This window comes from Ictidomys tridecemlineatus, chromosome 8 (genome assembly GCF_052094955.1).
Source record: "Ictidomys tridecemlineatus isolate mIctTri1 chromosome 8, mIctTri1.hap1, whole genome shotgun sequence".
Taxonomy (NCBI): domain Eukaryota; kingdom Metazoa; phylum Chordata; class Mammalia; order Rodentia; family Sciuridae; genus Ictidomys; species Ictidomys tridecemlineatus.
This window is the reverse complement of record NC_135484.1, coordinates 87,483,257-87,508,431: the sequence shown is the minus strand read 5'-3', so window position 1 is coordinate 87,508,431 and position 25,175 is coordinate 87,483,257. Positions and strand designations below refer to the sequence as shown.

Genomic DNA, 25,175 nt, shown 5'->3' with positions numbered 1-25,175 from the left:
TAAAATACACAAATATTGGGGCTCTACCCCCAGAACTTTTAACTCAGTAGATCTAATGGGGAACCACTACGTTTTAAATCTTCCCAGATAGATCTAAAACTGCATCTGGAGTTGAAAACCCTGGTTTGTAGAAACTATAATGGAATAAGTTTTCATCTACCTAGAAAAAAATTTTTAGACCATTGGAGATGTCTAATTTTCTTTTCAAATTTAACTTAATACATAGTAATGAAGAAATGTTTCTTTATTACTTTCTTTCCATTAGGGAGGCATCCCAAGAAAACCAATTTAAGATTGAAGCCTGCTTGGTTAAGTAGAGGGGATTAGGGCTAGGAATATGCCTTTAACTACAGCCTTAACTGAGCCATCCACACGTCAGCAGGCTCAGCTGCCTTAATACTTCTTAAAACTTGGGGCTGGACGTGGATGTGTAACCGATGTGATTCTGCAATCTGTATACAGGGTAAAAATGGGAGTTCATAACCCACTTGAATCAAATGTATTAAATATGATATGTCAAGAGCTTTGTAATGTTTTGAACAACCAATAAAAAAAAAAAAAACACCTGGGGCTGGAGTGTAGCTAAGTAGGAGAGCACTTGCCAAGCACATGTGAGGCACTGGGTTTGATCCTCAGCACCACTTAAAAATAAATAAATGAAACAAAGATATTGTGCCCACCTGCAACTGTAAAAAAAAATTAAAAAGTACTTAATGCACATAGGAGCCACTCAGTAGTCTTGTTCAAATGAATATTCTGTAAATCTGGGGTGAGACTTGAAATTCTATATTTTTAGCAAGTTTCTAGGGAATGCAGCTGATGCTGGTCCTTAGATAAGACTTTGAGTCATACTGCCTTGTTTCGTAGATCAGTGGTTCTCCATCTTTCTAGTTATCTTCTTTACTTTATGGTCTTTCCAGATTATTCTAACAACAAAACATTAAGGAATAGGCTCAAGAACAACCTTGTGAATCTGTAAGCAGAATATCTGGAAAGTAGTTTATAAAACAATGTCTAAGATTCTTCCCTAAATACTTTTTTTCTTTTATAAAATGTCCTCTAGAGATATGGCAAGAAGAAATGAAACTCTTTTCAGCTTAGTAGGAAAAAAACAAACAAAGCTATGCTTGCCACCCAAAATACACTTCTATGTATTTCTTGCTAGTCATATTTTCAGCAAACACAGCTGGTTGAAAATACAAAATTTAATCAAATCACTTTGATTTCTTTTCAACCCCTTTTTGGAAGATGCCAAATTTACTAATTAGTTTGGTACTAAATTAACTATTGTATAAACATAGTATGCTACTACAGACACTTACAATAAGTGTCATTTTGAAGTTCTAAAGAAGTAAATATAAAATTTTCCTACCTGATGTAAGTTAATTAACTGATCATCTTTTTCTTATGATTTTTATATATCAAACTGATACCCATTTTAAATTAACAAAACATGTTTTGTTTAATTCTAAGTGGTAGTAGTAATAGACATAGTAATAATAATTCTACTAATAATAACAACAAATGGTACATTTTGTGTGTGTGTGTGTGTGTGTGTGTGTGTTGGTCATTGAACCTAGAGCCTTATGCATGCTAGGCATGCTCTCCACTACTGAGTAACACCCCTAGTCCAATAGCAAACATTTATTAAGTGTTCCCTATGTGTTATCTAAACAATTCCTTAAGCAACCCTGTGAGGCATAAAATGATTATTACCACATCCCATATAAGTGATCATAGGACCAGAGAATCTATAAGCCTTACCCAAGGTTACAGAGATGGTAAGTGGCATACCCAATATTCAAATGCCTGACTAATGCTAAAACTAAAATTTTTAACTTCTACAGCAAATATTATTTAAAATCAAGGTTAAAAATAATAAATATGAACAAAGTGTCAAATTATTAAAAAAATTAACTTTTTTAAATTCAACTTCCTTTTATCTGGAAACTGATCTTTAGAAATGAAGATCTTAGGCTGAGGTTGTGGCTCAGTGGTAGAGCATTTGCCCCACATGTGTGAGGTACTGGGTTTGATCCTCAGCACCATATAAAAACAAATTTTTTAAAAAAAGATATTTAAAAAAAATTAAGGTCCTGCCATAGGTGGGTGGTATGTGAGCGTGTGATGCAGGGTAGCAGGGGATAAAAGCATGCTGGGGCATGCCATCAGGGTAGTATGTCTAGCTCAGAGTATAAAATTCAAATTAAAAACTACTTAAGAGATTATGTAATGCACAATATCCACTATGTATTGGCTATCTAAAATAAACCGTGGTTAGCGACCTGCAATATTTACTTCACATTTTTTAACAAACAAAAATATTATTAAATGCTTGTTCTTTATTTTCATCCTGAAAGAGCTACAATATTGGTTATGATGTTAGTTTTACTACACATTTACCTCAAGATCTATGCAGCTAAAGTAAGATGTATACTCTGCATTTTCCTTTAAACAGTGGTATTCTTTTGTAAATAAATGTTTGCATTGTTTTTCCTTATCATACTGTTTTTGAGCTTTATCCATGATGCTGTAGATGAGGCTCATTCTTTTTAACTGGTCTATAGTCTTCCAACATAGAACCATACCACTAGGCATTTTTATATTGGTAAACATTTGGGTTTCTTCCATTTTTTTCTTTTGCTAACAATGTACAATAAATATATTTGTGCTTGCCTATCATGCACACGAATGAGGTTTTTTTTCCTAAGTTATAAACAAATGAAGTCATTTTTGCAAGAAAGTATATCCTTTTCCAGTTTAGCAAAATGCTACCTGATTACTCTCTCCAAAGTGGCTATGCTAATTATCAGAACTTTTAACAGTTTAAGAGAATTCTCACAGAAATCACATCTCCACAATATTTAACATTCTTAGACATTTTGGTTTTTAATACCCACATAGCCCAGAATCATAAGCATACATGGGCCCTCAAAATATGAAAAAAAAAGAAACTTTACAAATTAGTGGAGGATTGAACAGAGTCCTCCAAAAATTATTCTGGGACAGTTGATTTTTCCAAACAGCAGAAAGATACATTCCTTTCTCATAATATTTTTGTTTGCATGTTTGCCTTTATTTACAACCTAACTACAAATATAGAAATAGTTCTAATGGTTTGTCTATATAGCCTCGTATTTACTTTGGATAACCTCACTATCCTCAAATTGTGACCATTTATTTCTTCTTTACAAGATACCCATTCTTATTTATTACCCAGTCTTTTCCTTGGCCTTGATATGGAGGCTCTGAAGTTGCACATTAAATATGATTGTCCTTTTGTTTATCTACTCTGGGGGTGGTTTAGAGAAACGTGAGTAAAGAAGATGGTAGTATTGGACTTTCTCCATATGAATGCTCTAAAGTTTTATATTAAGCATGGATTTGCTTCATTTTGTTCATTGGGGTTTTTTATTATTATTTGATTAAAGAAATGTTCCTTCTGTTTCTGGTGTGCCCAAAGTTTTACCTGGACTAGATATTTTGTAGCTTTCTCTGCATCTATTAAAATCATTATATGTTCTTCATCTTGAATACCTGACTGCTATAAATTTCTTTATATATCTTCTGAGAGTGAACCATCCTTGCTGTCCTAGAATAAGCTCTCCTTGTTAATGATGAATATTTTACCAGATTCATGAAGGATATGGAATTGTGGTTTAATGGTTTCTTTTTCTTCTCTTTCCCATTCCTTTTATTCCCTTCCCTCCCTCTCTCTCTTTCTTGCTTTCCTCTGAGTATTTCATAGTATTCTCTTTGAGCCTTCATTATTTCTGATGAGAAGTCAATAGTTCATTCACAAATTGTCTCCTATGTTCAATGCCCCATTTTTCTTAGGCTGCTTTCAATATTCTTCTTTTTCTCATTGTTTTGTAGGTATTTGATTATGATGCATCTAGGTGTGCTTGCCTTTAAATTTCTCAAGTTTGCAAATTTATAACTTTCACATATTTGGGGAATATTTATTCTTTATTTCATCAGATATATTTTCTGTTCCATAATCTCCTTTTTCTTCTGGGATGCCAGTTACACATGTTAGATTTTGTTAATAATGCTGCACTTCTCCATAAAACTCTGTTTATTTTTTCCACTTAATCTTCTTTTCTTAGAAATAGATCATTTCTTGTGAACTACTGTGAGGTTCACTCATATTTTTCTCATTTTCATTCAACCATTCAATCCATTTTGTGAGTTTTGTATTATAATCATTAATTATACTTTTTTACAAGTTCTTTGGTTGCTATCTGTGCTAGTCAGCCTTGGCATTGCTGTGACCAGAAGACCTGATAAGAACTTAAAGGAGCAAATGCTACCTGATTACAAAATTTATTTTGGCTCACAGTTTCAGAGATTCAGTCCATGACTGGCCAATTTCATAGCTCTTGGCCTAATATGAGGCAGAACATCATAGCAGAAGGGCATGGCAAAGAAAGGCAGTTCAGGACACAGCAATTAGGAAGCAGAGAGAGAGCTCTGCTCACCTAGAACAAAATATAAACCTCAAAGGCACTCCCCCAGTGACCTGCTTCTTTAAGTTACACACTACCTGCCATGGTTACTGTCCAGTTAATCCATATCAGTGGACTTATCCACTGATTAAGTTAAGACTCATAATCCAATCATTTTATCTCTGAATATTCTCACGTTGTCTCACACTTGAGCTTTTGGAGATTACCTAATATCCAAATCACAACACCACCATACCTAGAATGGTCCTCCTTCTAATATCATTGTCATGTCTTCAGCCACAATAGTGACAGATTAGAAAGACCACTTTTAAATAGCTTATTAAAAAATAAAGATTTACTGGGGCTGGGGTTGTGGATTATCAGTAGAGCGCTTGCCTAGTATGTGCAAGGCGCTGGGTTCAAGCCTCAGCACCACATAAAAATAAATAAGCAAACTAAAGGTTTAAAAAAATAAAAATTTTCTTTTAAAATTATTTCAAATAATATGCTAATAAAACCATATTTAGAATCAGTGTTTTCCTTATTATATTCTGATTGTTGAATAACTGAGTAATTAATTTCAAGATGACACTTAACCAGTGTATTACTGATAAATTTAAAGTATCTCTTCTGCTGATATTTATAATTTACTAGATTTATGTGAGCTAAAACCATCTCTGAATTAGAAAAACCTTTATCATAAGCTTCCAAATTTTCTTGATCAAAATGTAATTTATCTAAGATCATAATGAAAATTAAATTAAAAGTGGATTCAGATAATGAAGATTTTGACCTAGAAGTTCTTTATTAATGATCAATGTTTTATGGTATTCTAACTTAAATTTTCCTACATTGAAATATCAGACATAAATTCTTAAAGTTAAATATGCAGATTATAATAAGCTCTAATTCTTAGGTTATTTTTCATTTGTTGTTCAAAAAATCTTCATTTTGTATAAATGTATTTTCTCTGTAGTTTCTTTATAGCTTCTTAAAATTGTGTATGCTCAATATCCTATTACCTTCTATTCCAAAATTCCCTTCAAACAAACAGTGTACTGCTGTTTTTGACAGTAATTTCTTACTAAAATACATGGCTGAAGTTTCAGAAGCAAGAGAGGGACAATGACTGAAGTGAGCCAGTTGGCTAATACCCTGCCTCCTTCCCTCTTTCCTCTTCTGGACTTTGCGTGTCATGTTAGAAGAAAGACAGGTGAAGGTAGGACAGTGCTATTTTGTGTAATACATCCACTAATTTTAGTTCCCAGGAAGATGACTGTGTTGCTCTGGCCATGTTTCTTTGGGAAGTTATTAAATACTCATCCAGATGGCACCAAATGTTTACACAGAAGCCAAAGGTTAAGTCAGTCAGCAGCAGAAGTGCTGTAGACATGCTTACTAAATGATACTTAAATGCCAGCTCCTTGGGGCCCAGATAAATCCAGCTTAAGTGAAAATTAGGCACAGAGAAGAGCATAGCTTTCGTTCTAAGAAAACTACCTTAAATATCATAAGCAACTGAGAGAAAAATCTCAGCTGGTCATTTATAAATCAAATGACACTCAATTAACAGATGGTCCTAATGCTCAAAAGATCACACAGTATTCACATAGGGAATGTCTTGGAACAGTTCTTTTTCTAACTTGGTACATACAAGGAGCAAACACAATAATTTTTTAGTGAGTTACATAGTTCCTTTCTGTCCATTCTCCCTCCCTTCTACAAATTCCCTTAGTTGAATGCTTTCTACGTGCTAGATTCTGCACTGATACTGGGAATACAGAAAATAAACAATGCTATGTTTATTGCTTCCATGGAACTTATCTGGCTTAAGCAATCAGTTGGTTAAAGTTGATAATTTTTAAACTGATGTTTTGCAATTAGTATATAAATTGTCTACAAGTGTTTGTACAAATGTAATTATGTTGATGTTATTCACAAACACTCAGATATTTCAAAGGAAATAATTTTTACTTGAATTTTATGTTCTAATTTAAATAGTTACTTGCTTCCATACATTTAAGTCATAGACTCAACTACCAAATAATGCTTTCTTACTAAGATTCATAAGAAACTATAACCATCTCATTTTAGGTAAATAAAATTGAAAGATTCTTATTATATGCCCAAAGAACATAATTCTTCTTTCTGTTCTGACTAGAATAAATGCATATGCTCTATAGCATATAAATATTATTCTTATTAATATGTGCATATAAATATATGTCATGTAGCATAGTGATTAATGGGGAAATTACTTTAAATTTCTCATTTATCAAAATCTGAGATTTACATGTTTTTTCCTGAGTTGCCTAAATTTGAATCAATACTATTAGTCTTAAGAAGTTGCATAATTATTATTTAATTTATTTTCAACTTTCTGAAACTAGTGATCCAATTGAATATTGGGATTTTTAGGGTACTGTGGGCTAGTAGAAAAAAAGGTAGTTGAAATTCTTTTTAAAAATCAATTATTTTTTTATTTCTTGGCAAAAGATTTATGAGTGAATTAGTTGATTAAAATAGAAGCTGTTTCTATAATATAAAGTTATTTTTATCTATTCTGTGCAAAAATACAGTCAAGTTTATGCTTAAGGCCTTAAAAAGATTTATGTTTTAGCCTCAGAGAAGATTTATGTTTTGGAAAAACTTATAGTCAGCTCATTTGACATGGAGGTGATTTATATATCTTTCATTACATGAATGATTTCAGAATAGCTCCTTCTGCCTTTCTGTTTATTGTTTGCTTCTGTTTCAAAAGACACTTCAAATTGTTTTCATCGAATGTCTAAATTATGCATTTTAAACCTGGACAGTAAACTTTCTTTTCCTAGAAGTGAAATGCATTGGCAATTTGGGATTCATAAAAGAATGATTTTATTTTATGTTGAAATACTCAGCAATCTAGGAAAATAAATAAAATACATCTGAAATGACATTAGAAAATGATGAACTGGGCAAAAGTGTTTGAAAATTATATGTACTAAAGTACATATTTATTTAAGCCATATATACACATTAACATTAGTTTAATTCAATTTCATCCTTTAAACATTTTAAAAATCTTTACGATTGATCCTTATATTGTTCCATAAAGTAAAATTCGAAAGTAATTGCTCTTTAAAAGCATTAGAATTATATTCATTCCAATCAAGTGTTCCACTGATTTTAATAAACTGAAACTGAAGACAGCATATTTTAGACATTATCCTTACCCTGGATCCAGCCTGCCTTTGTTTGAACCTGACCATTTCTGGACTTTTCTGTCTTCGTTTTATCATCTGTAAAGTAGGGCAATGTTTCCTAATGCATGTTCTTTTAGTGATGATTTCATGAATTACATATGTAAAGATTTTAGAACAATGATCAGCTTCTAGTACTCTTATCTATTATTGTTAATATTGCGATTGTGTTAACATGAATGGCAAAAATATCAATAGAAATGAATGCAAAGATCAAGAGAAACAATTAAAGAGAACTTTAGTAAAACCATTGTCTTTATAGGTAGAATTCTTCCATTTTAGGAATACTATTAAATGGAGGTGAATACTAGATTATTCTCTTTTCTATCACCAGTATAACCTCCATGAGAACAAGAGCCTTGTCTATCTTATTTATAGCTGCAACCACAGAAAATGAAAGTATTTGATGCAGTATAGGTACTCAATAAATATTTCTTCTTCATAAGTACTGGAAACAAATATCTTTCACTGACAAAAACATTATTAAAGTAAAATATCATCAAATGCTTCAGTGAAATATCCATAGAAAATAATAAAATCACTGACTTGAATGTCACAGTGAGGATCAATGTAGTTGATCCTCTTTGTAGCTACCAAGGCTAATTAATTTAGAATTAATTTAGTACCTCTTCCCGAACTGGCAGTATTCAAAGGTAACTATTGTGATATCACTTACTACCAATCATGTTGGATCAATTTGAAAGTCATATTGTTTGTGAGCAACTGAAAATATCCTTTATTAAACAATCCTGTCTTCTATTCAATATTCTATAGACTTGACCAGAAGCTTTATATTGTTGAAACAATTAATAAAGTCACATTTTGAGATAAGATTAAAGAAACACCGGGTTATAAAGTCAAGAAATTCATTTTCTATCCTGAAATGTGCAGCTGTTTGTTTGTTATTTTTTCCCTTGCTCCAAGTTCCAGGAGCACCCCCTGGCAGTTGCTGCATCTATAGTGTGTTTGTATCAGAACTAAATAAATCCAATCTTAGGGAACCCAAATACTTTTATAATGGACTACCAGGAAGCATCCTTTGCCCAGAGACAGACATTGTCTTTACTATCTTAAACAGCAAATAAACCCTTTGCTTTACTATCTAAATATCCTGAAAAAGATGGTCCAGGACTGGGAGTGCAGGGCTCCCATGTACCATGCATGAGGCCTGTGTTCAATCCCTAGCACCACTCCACCATCCCCAACACACACACACAACACAAATAGTCCAGTACAAAAGGGCAGTTTCTACCCTCTTCTCAAGACATGCAGAAACAGAAAAGACCCTTGGAAAGAACTGTTGTCCCCCAACAATATTCATTTCTTATTTCTATACCATCTTGGCTTCTGGCATGTTTTCCTGAATATGCACTCCAATTAACCTCTTGAATTAATGTTACCAGCACAGACTAGAACCAAAACTGTTCAGTTTGTCTCCTACGCCATTTAATTAAATTGTTAATAGGACTTCAAGCAGATAGAAGCAGATAGATGAGCCAACCTGTGGTATTGACCTCAACCGTGTGTTCCGTAATCCCAGATTCCACAAACTGAACGAATCCCATAAATTACTTAGGTCTACCTTAGAAAAGCATATGATTTTCTCACTGTTTCTTTATTGAACTTTCTCCTTGACTGGAGGCACACCAACAAGGATATGGGTATATTTCATAAAACTGTCAGAGACCCATTCTTCCCCCCAGTTTGGCTCATGGGAGCTGAGCAAGCAGTGTTCCAAATCAAGACGTCATCTTTTCTTTATCTAGGACCATATCAAGACATCAAAAACATCCAGGTGGCTGAAGCAGAATTAAATTTTAATTCTCTAAGACTTCTTTTGGCTCAGCCTCCTCCTGAAGGGTAGAAAGATAGGACATAGAGGATTTAGCACCTCACAAGACAAATAGAAATTCAAAAGACTCATAGAGAATTGTTGCCAATAACTAGCACTCATTCTCCCCCTATCCCCCGAAATTAGCAAATTGTTGCTCTTTTGTTGGTCATACTACTGCTAATTGTACTGCTGACCCTTTCAGCATCTAATCACCTCTAATCCTTGAGGACTCTTCTTCTGGTGTTTTGCTAGTCTTATATCACTCTAGTCTATGATGCTGATTAATTATTTCACTTCTTATAGAATGTCACTCAATTTCATGTCCACTTCTCAGTTTCCCCATATAATATATTCTTGTAAGCTTAATATCTTCACATATCAAAAATATCAAGTGTCACCCCATGTCTTATGTCTGATAATATTGATTGGAATTCCCATCATAAGATAAGTTGAAGCATATTCAAATATGTCCTTAGCTCCAAAGATTTCTTTAGGAGAGGAAGTCAAACATATTAGAAGTAGAATAGAGTTTTGAGGTTCAGAGATATTTGAGTCAGAAGCTCAACTTCATCATTTATTTGTAACATTATCTTAGGGATTTATCCTCTCATCTGTAAAAAAAAAAGAACAAGTCTATTTCTTAGAGTTGCTAAAAGTTAATAATATCATATACGTAGAGTAACTAGTGAAGTTCTGACTCTAGCAGGTATTCAATAAATGTCAATTCTCTTATTTCCTTTATAAGTTATTACTGTGAATGTGTGGAAGTCATCAAAGGACTTGTTGAAATGCTGATAAATGATAATGAAATCTTGCAGTAGGGCTTCTGCCTTTTAGTTCTGTGCAAATACAAGAATATTTTTATATGTTGTTGGTATTATCCTTTTCCTTTTTTTAATTTTTTGCTTGTTATAACTCATTCAAATTTACTATATTTGAGAATTATTTTGATTGATTCATTAGATACACTAATTACTTTTTTTCAAAGCTTAAAAGTGACTTTCTGATTGCTTTATTTCATTGAAATATTATGGAAACACTAATTAAAATTTACTTGCCAACATTCTAATGTTTAATTGGAAAATTGAAAACAAGGTAGTTTATTCTTGTCTTTGAAAGCTTCATGGTCTGTTTTTAGAGTACCTCCAATCCATGAAACTAATCTAATAAGTGGAAAAGGGACACTAGAACATCCTGGGGTCTATGTGACATGTCATGATCAATCTCATGAATGTAATTTGCACTGAATTTGAGTTATGCTGACACAGCCTTAACTTATTCAGTCTGCAAAATGATGCAAATATCTAGATTGATAGTTAAACTCTGTTTCTTAGAGGTTATATTTAAAGAAATATTTGTATATAGACTGATTTGTCCATTGAGCTGCAATATAATTTTCACAGAAATGAAATTAGCTCTCAGATGTATTTAATTAAGTCTCAGTAACATTTCCAAGGATCAGTCTTTCTGTTAGCATCAAAACTGCTGGGACATGTTTTCCCACTTAACATCACAAAAAGCCAGTAAGTAATGCAATAAGTTTTTTTCATTAGTAAGTGCACAAATTACCAAAATTTACCATATAATTTATTCTTTATTCATAGAAAATTCTGACTTATATCTTGTTTAAAGAATTAGCTATTCGATATTTAAGAAGCTACCTAGGCATTTTTCTGAAATGATGTGCAGCATTAACAAGGTTTATTAAATCTGTAGAGTCCATCTTCTTGATTCTGTCACCAATAAGTACAAATTGAGTCTAATGATAAAGCAGTGATTATAAGTATACTATACATGATAATAATAGCCAGTCTATGTTATCCAAATTAGTAGCAAATTATTGCAATATAGGAATAGCTTCTATTAATGCTAATGGCAAATTGTCTTCTGTGTGCTCTAGGATAAGTTGCCAGATATGAAAAGTAAGGCAGTTTTCAACTATTTTAAGTGCTAAAGTTGAATATGCATGCAATAAGTAACTTTTAAAAATCAGCTTATTTGCCTTTAGTATGTTAAATAAAATTATTATACTTTTCTAATCAATACATTTGTGAAGTTAAAACCAAGCATTCTACTGTGAAAGGCTCATAATAAAAATATCATTATAATAAATGGATAGGGGGAAGCTGTGTAGCATTTGGAAAAACAAAATTGGATCCCTCGTGACAACTATGCCAGTAAAAATACTGGATGGACCAAGATTTTAAGGGTAAAAAGTAAATAATAAGACAAGTCCTCTAGTAAATATTGGAATTTTAAAAATGATTGACAAACAAAAACTTTTTAAATATAAAAAAGGCATAAATGAAAACAGCTAGTATATTTGATAGTAGAAACAAAAAAAATCCTGTATGTTTTTTAAAGGCATTAAATCAAATGGGCAATTGGAAAAAAATATTTACTACATATATCATAATAAATTCTTATTAAAAAGACAAATAACCCAGTTTAAAAGAAAAACTGGACAAGAATGTGAAAAAGAGTTTATAAAAAATGAATGAAAAAGAAACTCTTGAACATATAAAAGAAATCTAAATTCATTTGATGTAAGATAAATGTAAACCAAAACCCCTCTGTTTTCACTTAAAAGACTGTAAATGGTCAAAAAACTTGATAATATACTATGTTGATAAAAAAAATTGTGGAGAAACACAAATATCCAGGGTAAAATGTGTCTGGCTACAATTTCTATGGAGAGCAATTGACATTGTAGCAAAATTTCAAATTTGCTGAGAACCAGAAAATGTAGCAATAGAAAGTCTCACTCAAATTGTGAGTGAGAGATTGTGCACACCCCAGGCTATGCCTTCAGCATTGTTCATAGTAGTGAAAGAAACAGCCTTGATGTCCAGCTGCAGTTGGGTGGTTAGTAGAGTTATAGTACTATTTTTGTCTTAGAAATTTAAAATGTCTACATTTTTATGACTATGAATGTTATTTGCAGAGCCAATGTATACTTTTCCTTTCTGAATACTTCGTTTTTGCTGTGGTTGTTGTTAGTTCTCGTTTTGTTTTCCAGAGTAGATTGTCTGTTTTCCCTGTGATTACCTTTCCCCACTCCACCCCCCAGCTTTTCTCATTGTCACTTGTTTGATGGGAGCACCATTCCGACCTATGACTGTATCCTCAGTAGCTTTATAGGCCAATGGTAGATGTTTCATTCTGTGACTCTCTTTATTTTTCTCCCAATTGATTCCACTGCTGCTGCTTTTCCTGTCATCTCCTTTTCTTGGTTTTATTCCTTCATTTATGTGAACATACATCCAGCAAATTATGAAAATAATGTAAAAGTAAATTTTCTTTTTTTTCCTTTTTTTAATTGTTCTTTTTAGTTATACATGACTGTAGAATGTATCCCACTTTTGTGTTTATACATGTTGGGGAGTTATTCTAATCATATACTCAAATACAAGGCTAGGAAAGTTATGTCTGATTAGTTCTATTGTCTTTTCTATTCCCGCTCCCTTTCCTTTGTGTAATCCAATGGCTTTTTATTATTCCCCTCCCAACCCTCCCTTGTTTTGGATTGGCATTCACATATCAGAAAGAACATTCAGCCTTTGGTTTTTTGGAATTGGCTTATTTCGGTTAGCCCAAAATTCTTCAGTTCCATCCATTTACTGGCAAATGCCATTATTTCATTCCTCTTTATGGCTGAGTAATATTCCATTGTGTATATATACCACATTTTCTTTATCCATTCATCTATTGAAGAATACCGAGGTTATTTCCATAGCTTACCTATTGTGAGTTAAGCTGCTATAAACATGGATGTGGCTAGTCACAGTAGTATGCTGTTTTTAAGTCCTTTATCCAAAGGATAAAGATAGAGGAGTGAGATAACTGGGTTAAAAGGAGGTTTCATTCCAAGTTTTCTAAAAAATCTATATGCTGCTTTTTATAGTGGTTGCACCAATTTGGAGTCCCACCAATAATATATGAGAATACCTTTCTCTCTGCATCCTTGCCAACATTTATTGTTTCTTGTATTCTTTATAGTTTTTACAATTGCTATTATGACTAGAGTGAATTGGAATCTCAGTGCAGTTCTAATTTTCATTTCTGTAATTGCTAAAGATGTTGAATATTTTTTCATATTTTTGACCATTTGTATTTCTTCTGTGAAGTTCCTGTTTAGTTCCTTTGCCCAATTATTGATTTGGCTATTTATTTTTCTGATCTTAAGTATTTCAAGTTCTTTGTATACCCTGTATATCCTGGAACTCAATGCCTTATCCAAGGCATAGATGGTAAAGTTTTTCTTCCATTCTGAGGGATCTCTGTTCACATTCTTAAATATTTCCTTTGCTGTGAAGAAGCTTTTTAGTTTGATACCATCCCATTTATTGATTTTTTATTTTACCTCTTGCACTTTAGAATTATTATTGAGGAAGTTAGTTCCTAAGCCAACATGACAGAGAGTTGAGCCTACTTTTTCTTCTAATAGGCTCAGGATCTCTGGTCTAATGCCTAGGTCTTTAATCTACTTAAGAGTTGAATTCTGTGCTGGATGAGGGATAGGCGTTCACTTTCATTCTATTACCTGTGGATTTCCAATTTTCCCAGCACCATTAGTTGAGGAGGCTATATTTTCTGCAATGTATGCTTATGGTTCTTTTGTCTAGGATGAGATCATTGTATTTATGTGGGTGTGTCTGTGTGTCTTCTATTCCAGGGATGCAGTGTTGTTTCAACATGGGGAAATCAATAAATGTAATTCACCACATAAATAGTCTCAAAGACAAGAATCATATGATTATCTTAATAGATGCAGAAAAACCATTTGACGAAATTCAGCATCCATTCATGCTCAAAACACTAGAAAAACTATGGATGGTAGGAACATACCTCAACATTATAAAAGCTACCTATGCTAAACTCAAGGCCAACATCTTTCTAAACAGAGAAAAATTGAAAGCATTTCCTTTAAAAACTGGAATAAGACAGGGATGCCTTCATTCACTAGTCCCATTTAACATAGTGTTTGAAACTCCAGCAATTAGACAAAAGAAAGAAATTAAAGGGATATGAATAGGAAAAGAAGAGTTCATATATGCCTATTAGCCAATGAAATCATTCCATATTTAGAAGACCCAAAAATCCACTAGAAAGCTTCTAGAACTCATAATGAATTCAACAACGTAGCAATATATAAAATTAAATCAGTTGCATTCCTATACACTGGTGACGAATCAGCTGAAAGAGAAATCAAGAAAACTATCCCATTCACAATCGCCTCAAAAAACATAAATTGGGGAATCAATCCAACAAAAGCTGTGAAAGACCTCTACAATGAAAACCACAGAACTCTAAAGAAAGAAATTGAAGAAAACCTTTGAAGATGGAAAGATCGCCCCTGTCTTGGATAGGCAGAATTAATATTGTCAAAATAACTACACTACCAAAAGTGTTTTACAGATTTAATGCAATTCCTATTAAAATACCAATGACATTCTTCATAGAAATAGAAAAGGCAATCATGAAATTCATTTAGAAAACATAAGAGGCCCAGAATAGCTAAAGCAATCTTTAGTGAGAAAAGTGATACAGGAGCATCACAAAACCAGACCTCAAATTTTCTTATATTTAATATATCTTAGGCTATTTTTATTCTCCCCTCACACTTGATTGATAATTTGTCATGGTATAGAATTCCAGGCAGAAGAGTGTTTCCTTTAGAATCAAAGTTTCCACTCTGTTGTCCTCTGACATCAGGGTTGCTGCTGAGTAGCCTTTAGGATTCCTCTTAGTTTCCTAAGAAGTGGGAAAGCAAGAATAATGGTGTCTGGCTATTTCCCATGCTTCCTTGAGAACTGTTCATGCCTTCAGGAAAGGACATTCCCTGCATCCCCTTTCATTTGGGGCAGAACTATCCCTAGACTTCTCCCTTCCTTTGTGCCTCCTGAAACATGGCAATTAGGATATCTCCTGATATGGAACAATTAAGCACTCGATCTATAGAACCACTCTTCTCTTCATAGAACTGGCTTCCAGATCACTGTCTTGTGTGGACTCAGCAATCCTTCCTTTGATACTGAAAGTCAAATACTGATCCTTTCATAACTTTACACTTAAACTATTACAAACTTAATCCTTCCCATGCAAAATGGAAGACCCTGAAAAATAGGAGGTAGGTCAGTAGAAAGAAGTTAAAATGAGAACAGTACTTCAATGTATGCTTTTAGTACATTTTCATTATTTCCTTATTAGAGAATAGGGCATTTTTCTTCTCTTATTACATGGTGTGACTATTTCAATACCAATTTATTTGTTTGTTTGTTTGTTTTTGTTGGTACCAGGGATTGAACCCTGAGTCACATCCCTAACCCTCTTTATTTTTTTTTATTCTCAGACAGGGTCTCACTAAGTAGCCTAAAGCCTCACTAATTTGCTCAGGCTGGTCTCATACTTACAATCTTCCTACCTCAGCCTTCAGAATTTCTGGGCATCATCATGCCCTGTCCTCAGCCCTTTTTATTTTTATTTTTAATTTTGAGTTAGGATCTAGCTAGTTTCTTAGGACCTTGCTATGTTGCTGAGACTGCTATTGAACTTGAAATCCTCCTGCCTCATCCTCTGATTTAATTTTTAATCCTAAAATTACTAGGTTGTTTCCTACAGTCCAGTCACCTTTGTTGCATAGCTCAAATGTAAAAGTTACTAAGTATATGAAATTTTGAATACATTTTATTATGTTGACCATTCTTTAGAAGATATTTAAAAGCAGAATATGTGCCAATTGTCCCTTCTGTCTGCAGAAGAACTCTGTTTCCATGTTGCCAGTGACTTATGGAAAAGTCAGTCCAAAAATCGAGAGAGTCATCATGATCAGACTAACTATTAAAACTAAGCCTATTACATGTTCCCTTGCATACATGTTAAAATAGATGATACAAATTAGTTTGACAGACCACAGCCTACCAGCTTTTTAATCTGTTGACAGAGCCTTGAGTTAACTGAAATCTAGCCATTTCATTAATCAGGTTAGAACCAAAATAAAACAAATCTACAAAAATTTGGTTATAATCAAGAAAATTAAAGATGAAGTTACCAAAATAAAAAAGTGTTTATGATAAATAAATTAAACTGAATAAAGAATAATTACCAAATATGAAATCAGATTATTTGAAATGATATGAGCACTTTAAATAACTTGATTAATTTTATTTCTTACTAATTAATAGTGTGTATGATACCTTCATCTATTTAGTTCACTTTTGTTCAGAAGCAAGTGGTAATGTGAGACAAATTAAAGAATTCAGGTCATATTTCTTCCTCATCAATGAAGGGCAAACTCTTCAAAATGGAGGTATAGCATCTATCTCACATAAGAAGTAAAAATAACTTGGGTTATTTTGGTATCAAGTGGGATTTGTGGATGAAGAATATAATTATCTAAATTGGATTTTCAGGAGCTATGACAACACTCTACTGAAGAAGTAAAAAGAGTAAAGAATCAAAATCTTAGCAGTCATCCATCCTGCTAAATGCAATTCAGTGCTGGGTAATATGTGGAATAGAAAGGAATAGAGAATATATATACAACATACAAATGGATAGTCTCAGGATAGGAATTAAAAATCACCAGTGGAGAAGAGTTTGTGGGAATTTCAGATGTCTCACAGCATTCCTGATTCAGACTGTACACTGTATTATTTAATTTATAATAGTTCCAGTTTTACAGCATGAATGGTGACCGAGAAGAAGCTATTTCATAATCTATATAATGAAAAGCAATGTGTGTTCTGAGTTCAGAAAAAAATGGAAGAAGATTATTATTAACATGGATGCCTGCAGCTACAGGGAATGATCACAATCCATTGCATCCCATGTGGAAATGCTTCCAGGGTTATTAGATGGGATTTTAAACCTTGAATACACTGTATATGACCTCTATATTTTAAATTGTTAAAGGTAGGATAAAATTGTTCATCCAATTAGGGACCTTGTTTACTGCAACCGATAATGGTTGAATCATTCCTGTCCACACTACTATTTCATAAGATTTCTCTCCAGTGACAGCTCTTCTTATTGTTCCCTAATCAGCATTACTGGGAACCTTCCTAAGGGCTTTTTTAGTATGTGGAAGACACTATTGTTCTTCATTTTGAAGACATCTATTCCTAGTGTGCCCTGACAACTGCTTATCATAAAGTGACAGATTTTATATATAAACATTAGTTTGTTTTCTGAATACTTACACATCCTAAGGAAAACTCTTTCTTGAGTCATTATAATTCTATGAAATAACTTAAAATGGGTCATTCCTTTAGCTTATTGATATAAACATCCTTAAACTATACTTCTCAAAACTGTAATGAAAATAACTTCTCTTTTCACACAAGAGCCATATGTATATTGTAGTTTTACTTATTTGCTTCGCCTTTATAAAACGTGTTTCCTGAAAATGAATAATTTATTTCCAAAGGACCAAGTATACATATAAAACAAAATTTCATTCTGATGCCCCCAGCTTTAAATTTGTTCTTTCTGTTCTCACATAAAAGGCAGGACTATTTTTATAAAGACAGACAAACTCTGTTTCCATTTTAATTTTGTACATTATATTTGAAAAATAGAATATCCCCTAGTATTTTAAGAATTTATCCAGATTCTGCTTTATCTTATGTTTCAAGTCTGTGAAGCATATTCTAAAGTAATAATCATAACACTTAAACTCAACTTACTCACATAACATTTCTGTTGAAGTGGGCATTAGGAATCATATGTACTGCAACATTCCTGACATGTAGATGCAAGTAATACTTTAAAACAAAACTCCTAGTTTTTCTTCCGTTCCTTTCCTTGAGAAGTTATGAATATATCTTGCCTCTTCTCACAAATGAAAATGTGTTTGAGTGCAATTAATCTACCCTATTAGTTCTACTAAACATCTGCTATATTTGTTAAACACTTCAAAATTCTATTCTGAACCAGTTAATTCTAAGTAATTTCTCAGTTAAATATTTACATGGGCTTCCATGATGATAAGCCCTAGTTTGTCTTAAATAATCAGCAGATTGTCCAGAGGGAGTTAAGTGAAATGCAACACATTACAATAGCTATCCATTGGAAATTAAAAGGGTTTGGCTAGACTATTTTTTTTTCATATTTTTATCCTAGACAAAAGAAGTAACAGCTTTATGCAGTCTAGTCTTTAACATTTTTAATATCCAGAATTCCACTGGGGGGAAAAAATCAATGAATGCCTTTATAGAAATATGCAGATGCTGGGCTGGGGTTGTAGCTCAGTGGTTGAGTGCTCGCCTCATATGTCTGAGGCACTGGGTTCAATCCTCACCACCACATTCAAAAAGAAACAAATAAAACAAAGATAGTATGTCCATCTACAAATAGAAAAATTAAACAACAACAACAAAAAAGAAATATGGAGATGCTTACATCATGGAAATACTAAATATGCTCTCAAACGTCTCTCTCATAAAGGTGACAGATTGCATGTTTGTAAAATTTTAGAAATAGCCCAATTTATAGTAATTTTTAGAGTACACTAGATAGATGGAAAACATAGAAAAATGGATTAGGTATTCTTCAGACACAGTAAGTGGAAGAGAAAATGCACAGATTATACAAATGTGCTATATTACAAGATATTTAAGAATATGACTCTCTGGAAAAATTCTATAAATCTATAAAATTTTAGGTAATGGTCAAAGATCTCAATAAGTTTCATAAGAGAGAGGAAGTTATAGTTGATAAATGATTCATTCTTAAATAAACAAAAGGCAATCCTAGATATCAGAGAAAGGAATAGTTAGAATGAGGATGACAGATAAGACTTGTTATTGAAGTCCAGGTTATGAGAATAAGAATAATTATATAGAGAGCAGAGCCCTATTCCCTAGCACCTATACCCAGTATTATTGCTCTCTCTAGTCCAGTGTTTTTTTTTTTCCTCTATGGCTGAATCTACTCAATGTTTATTGAGCCTCTTCTATAAATGAGGTAGATGATAGAATGAAAAAGAGCTTCTGTCCTTGAGAACTTATGGGCAACTAAAAAGATGAGTAGAGCACACACACAATGACATTTATAAAGCCAAGGTAGGAAAAAAAGAGCAATTCTTCTAAGCCCTTCCCATTTATCCTAAGCTACAGCTTACCTGGAGCTTACGTTATTTCTGTAGTTTTCATAGTGATAATAAAATAGAAAAATTAATGAGTTATCCCCAAATTATAATTTCTTAGTCTGGGAAAAATATTATTTTGGTATAGATGATTAAACTTTTAGTAATGTTAATACAAAAATCATTTTTCTTTGTAAATATAAACTGATGTTTAATAAAGACCGTTGGATAATATTATCAACATCATGGTAACATAGCTAGATTTAAAAACACATCATAGAAACAATGTATCATGGATACATTGTTTAAATAGTAAATGATATGTTAGAGATTAAAAAGAACTTAACTGATTTTTCATCATACTGCTGGCTGGGTCATTGACCTAGCAAAGGTGAAGGGAGATTCAGAGTTGTGAACCTTCAGGAGTCAGGCTAGTGATTTGTGGATGTGATTTGGTACCATATTTTACTCCTTAGACTTTGCACACAGAAATATAGGAGAATAAATATTTTAATCTGTTGAATACATTCCAAATAAAATTTGATATTCTCGTATTGTATAGACTTTTGCTATATAATTATCCCAACTACTAAAGGGAATAGATTTCAATTATATTTCTCAGAATTAAGTATATTCCCTTGATGACATTTGCTGTGTGGATGCTTTATTAACTCATGTTTAAAAACACTGAAAGAGCTGTCAGCATTTGGATGAACATCAAAGATGTTATATATTAGTTTGGATATTCACGAAATGATAATAGTTTTCCCAAGGGTAAGAGGGAAGAGTTTAATCTAGAGCCAAGATTGTGTCAGTCTTATAAAAACTGACACAACTCTTTGTAATTATATTGTAATTAATATTGGTGAATTAAGATTTTAACATTGGTTCTTCTTAGAAACATTAGAAATTTTCCATCCTAAGTTGGCCTAATCAGCCAACTCTCCTTGGATACATATCTTTCAGCAGGTGATTTTTTTTTAACTGCAGACAAAACTGATTACCTTTTCATCTCTTGGTTTTTATTACTGCCTAAGTCAATCAAATAAAGGCTTCATGTGCTTCTGGAACCCTAAATTGTTTCAAAAACAGATAAAAGAAGTGGAAGTGATAAATACTTTAATTTCATTCATCTACAGTAGAGAAAGGTCAGAAAGATTTGGGGGAACATTGAGAATTGGTGATGAGTAATTTTTTGTACTGATGCTTTTTGAACATTAGTTATAATAATTTATATTGAATTCTGATGATTTTAATCAAATGATAGCTCTATAAATGAAAAAATTTTAAACTATCACTTTTTCTATTTAAAATAAAATTAGATGATAAAATTATGCATGTATGACATTTAGTTTTTATGAAATAATTAAAAAATGAATAGGTACATAATAAATAGTTATAGGTCACCCAAATATATCCAGTGTTTTAGTTTAAACATAGTCATGACTTTAAAAGTAAATCTTAGGGGACTGGAAGTGTAACTCATTGGTAGAGCTAGTGCTTTTAATGTGTAAGGCCCTGATTTCAACCCCAAGGATACGAAAAGAAACAATTGTTTATTTTTTAAAATAGGTAACAAGAGAATGCTTTTTCTGGAATTAGCGTGAATCCAGTTTCTTTGAATAAGTACCTAATAGGTTTCATTATAAGTATTTTGAGATTCTTTGAGGTCTTCAACCAAAAACTTCTATTAGCGTGCACTGATTTCCCAGTATGGATTGTTTTCATTCAACCATTAATAAGCTCATACCATTATGTATAAAGACACAGTTTCTACCTATTGTGGCTTAGATCTGGTGAGAGAAAAAAATCGTTACATGAACAATCATTTAAATGAATTTGTGATAGACACTTTAAGACAAGTACAAGACACTCTAAGACTGGAATAGGCAACTCATGTGGAGACTCAGGGAAGGTGAAGCATTATTTCCTTACCACCAGTTTGGCTGTAATGTAGAGATTATTAGAAAGTTCTTCAGATAAGCAAAAGTGACGAGGAAACAGTAGGAATGGAGAGAAATGGATCCAAGTATACTTTGGAGATAAAAATCAACCAGACTTGGTAACTAGATGTCAGGGGAAGTTTGAGAGAGAAGAGCATAGACTATGAGTTCTAAATATCTAGGAGGAAAGAGCTAGGAGGGTATCATATGGATTTATTGAGGCTGGGAATGCTGGAATTACAGTTCAGCTTTGGAGGGAGGGTCCTGAGTTCAGAGTTCAATGTGCTAAATTTCAGATGCCTGTGAGATAGCCAAGTGGATATGTCAAGCAGGCAACTGCACTTTGGATTTATATGTAGCCCAGAGACAAACTGAGGCTATAAATGTAAGAATAATGATTCCTGATCTACAGAATCTGAAGCCCACAAGCATATGAGATCATGGAGAGAGCATGTGAACTGAGAGGAAAATGAGCCTAAAATCACCCAGATGTAAATTACACTTGCAGGTCAACAAAAGGAGGAAGCAGCAGAAAAGACTCCAGAAGCATTAATAACTTTTGGAGATTTAAAAAACTGCAATATCATTTTGAGTTTCAGATTGAATAGGGATTCCTGTATAATGTAAATATCTAAAAATCAAGAGATTAGACTTCCAACACGTTGGATTTCCTGGGACTTTTTTATGATCTAGAAAAAGATAATTTTTTCTATTACTTGACAATATTATGAGAAAGCATTAAATGTCTATGATACTAAAAGTTAAATATTATAAATAGACATGTTTGAATCAAATGTCATAGTCATGTGTTTTCTTAAAAGATACAAAGCTATTCTCTACCACCAAAAATGTTTTATTTATGAAGTTTAAATATATAAAGAGGTAATTTTTTCTTCCAGCTTGCAGATACTGTTACCTTGTATTTATGGTTGTTTGGTGAAATGTAGTTCCAATTGTATGGGATGTTTTAACTGGGAGTGAGTGTTCCATCTCAGACCTGGTTTGGAACTTCCTTTTATTCTTTTCTGGAGTTAGCTACAAAGATAAACCAGCCAGTGAGAGGCAATTCATCATTATTAATACATTGCATAATTTAACCTTAGAAGAGCTCAAATCACTTAAAAATTTCTTTGTTTGGATGAATGAAATGTGTATTAATTTTCACAACATTCTTTGTGAGACAGGTGTGCTCAAATCTGTATCAACATGTGTCTTCTTTCCCTTACAGGGTTCCATAGGGATGCAAGGCCCCCAAGGTCCACCTGGAAAAGAAGGTCAAAGGGTAAGTACACTTGGAACAGCTGGTAGGCATTGCTAGCTCAGGGGATAGTTATTTCTGCATACTAAAAGAAATACAAAATATAGCAAGCAGATGGTCATATAGAGAGTATCAACTACCCAGAGGCTGAAATTTAAGATTAGAGATTTTGACAGAGGTTTTACTTCAGGAAAAGTAAAGCACCACATGTAAAAAGGTTATTATTTGGTTAAAATGAAGTAGGCATAATTTGATCTAGAGCACTTAGGTCATAATTTCTGTTAAGTTAATCAATGTCATAGTGGAAGTCCAGCCCATTCATGAATTCTATAAAAACTGTGGCTATTAACCACATTGGTTAGCCAAATTTAATTATTGATACTAGTAACTCTTTGTTGCTTTCCTTTCATCATTTCACTTATGCCTTCAACTGAAGTAAAAGAGTACATGAATACATTGTAAGTGCAATTGGAAGTATACCAATGACTTTCTATCTAGTCCATTCTCGTCATTCACCAGCAAAAGGTAGCTCTGCTGTGTTGCTGCAGCTGGCTTTCTTGTGGCTTACTATTGTTACTACCATTTTCAAATCAGTTTGAAATTTCAAAACATTTGTATAGGTTTTCTCATTTGACTACTTATGAAAAGTCTGTGCAAAATAGAAATTGTACTATTCTAAGGTTAAGGACTTCTGTAACCTTAGAGATGAGGATTCTGTGACTTAGGGGTTTAGATGACTTGTTTAAACTTGGACTTCTAATTCTGAATCCTATGTTTTCTTTTAGTGTCCCAGAATATTAACCCCAAATCCATTCTTAAGTCATTCTCATTTATTATTCCCTTTTCTGTCCTGTTGTAAAAAGTCTGTTTCCTCAAGTACTTCAGAGTCCTTCAAATATTTGAGGGCTAATAACTATATTTTATTAAGGTTTACCATTTTTTAAGCTAATAAAATCCCAATTCTCTTAACTCTTTCTTTTGCCATGAGGCTTCCTGACTATCTTACAGTCTGACACTGTTTCCCAGAAATCACTCACTAGCTGGAAGGTGTCAGAATGGGACTGGACACGTGGCTTCATTTAGAGCAGAAAACTGTGGCAAGCAGGCCCTGAACCAGAAGCAGAGTACTATTTTCTATTCCAATCTAAGATTGAGCCAGGGCTTCTTTTCCTGGCTTCGCACCATCGATTGGTACTTCATGTGGTCAAATAAATGTCCCCCTCTTTTGCTTTAATGAAAACTTCTGGCATCAGATCTTCCTTCTTTCTGTTATATTGTATAGTTGCTTTTTGAATTACATAGTAGGAACTGATCCTCCATGTTTTTATATTTCATCTTCTGGATTTGGGTCCCTAATACCATTTTATTGCTTGGGAGTTATTTTATAGTAATATTGTTGTTGTTTAAAAATTTACATCCTATTTTTCATTGAAATAGCTCCCAGATCTCTGGGTTCATCTTATGTCTTCATTTACATCATTAATAAATTCTTACCAGAACAGGCATGACAACCCTGTGTAGAATCAGTGTAGCCTCCTCTCTTTTCTACCATTGATATTCTTGTGACACGATAATCAAATCATGTACGATGCACTTGAACTCTACCTCTTCCCCACCCACATTTCTTAATTTGGTTTGTAAGATAATTATGAGAGACATGTCAGATACTCGTTGAAATGAAAATATATTCAAATGAGGCTTTTTAAAAATAATATGCTTCAAATTGAAATTGTACCCTATCAATGCTTGCATTTCAGAAGATAGGTTAAAGAATAAATTAAGCTTATGTATTTTTCATGATAATTATGGAGGCAATTATTTGAATTGTAAAGTTCACTCACTATTTGATGCAAATTTACTTCATTTATAAATATGTATAATCCGGAAAAAATTATATTACTTTTCTATCAAGAGTATCAGTGCCAAAAACTAAAGAATATCATAGAATTTTATGGTCACTGTTAGGCATAATTTGTCATTATTGCTACTGCTCTCACTCAAATGCTATGTTTATCAAAGGATGTAGCTAGAACAGGTATTATTGACATACATTATACACATTTACAAATCATTTCCAACTATGCTTAGTGATTTGTTCTACTTTATAAGCTACTTGAATGAGACTCAAATTACTTTAAGAAATGAGTATTCTTACATATGTGGTCACCTAAACATAATGGTGACACCAAAGGCTTTCGCCATTTCTTCTCTATTCCAGAGGTAAATGACATTCAGCTTTTAGGCACATACATATATTCATATGTGTATGAGTGGATGTGTGTATCTATACACATTCATATCTTTTGAGAGAAACTACTAATAATGTTTCCCTTTCGTTGCAGTTTTCAATAGGATACAATAAT

The 25,175-nt window shown here is 32.9% G+C and overlaps 1 protein-coding gene across 3 annotated transcripts in view; it reads left to right on the top strand.

Annotated features, from left to right (window-relative positions):
• The window catches only part of Col19a1 (collagen type XIX alpha 1 chain), a 315,752-nt gene that overhangs the window by 142,927 nt on the left and 147,650 nt on the right, over window positions 1-25,175 (top strand). For all 3 annotated transcript variants that reach the window (XM_078019810.1, XM_078019809.1, XM_078019808.1), the window contains one exon: window positions 22,783-22,836. In XM_078019810.1, coding sequence (XP_077875936.1) covers window positions 22,783-22,836 — 54 coding nt within the window. The remainder of the gene's footprint in view (window positions 1-22,782; window positions 22,837-25,175) is intronic.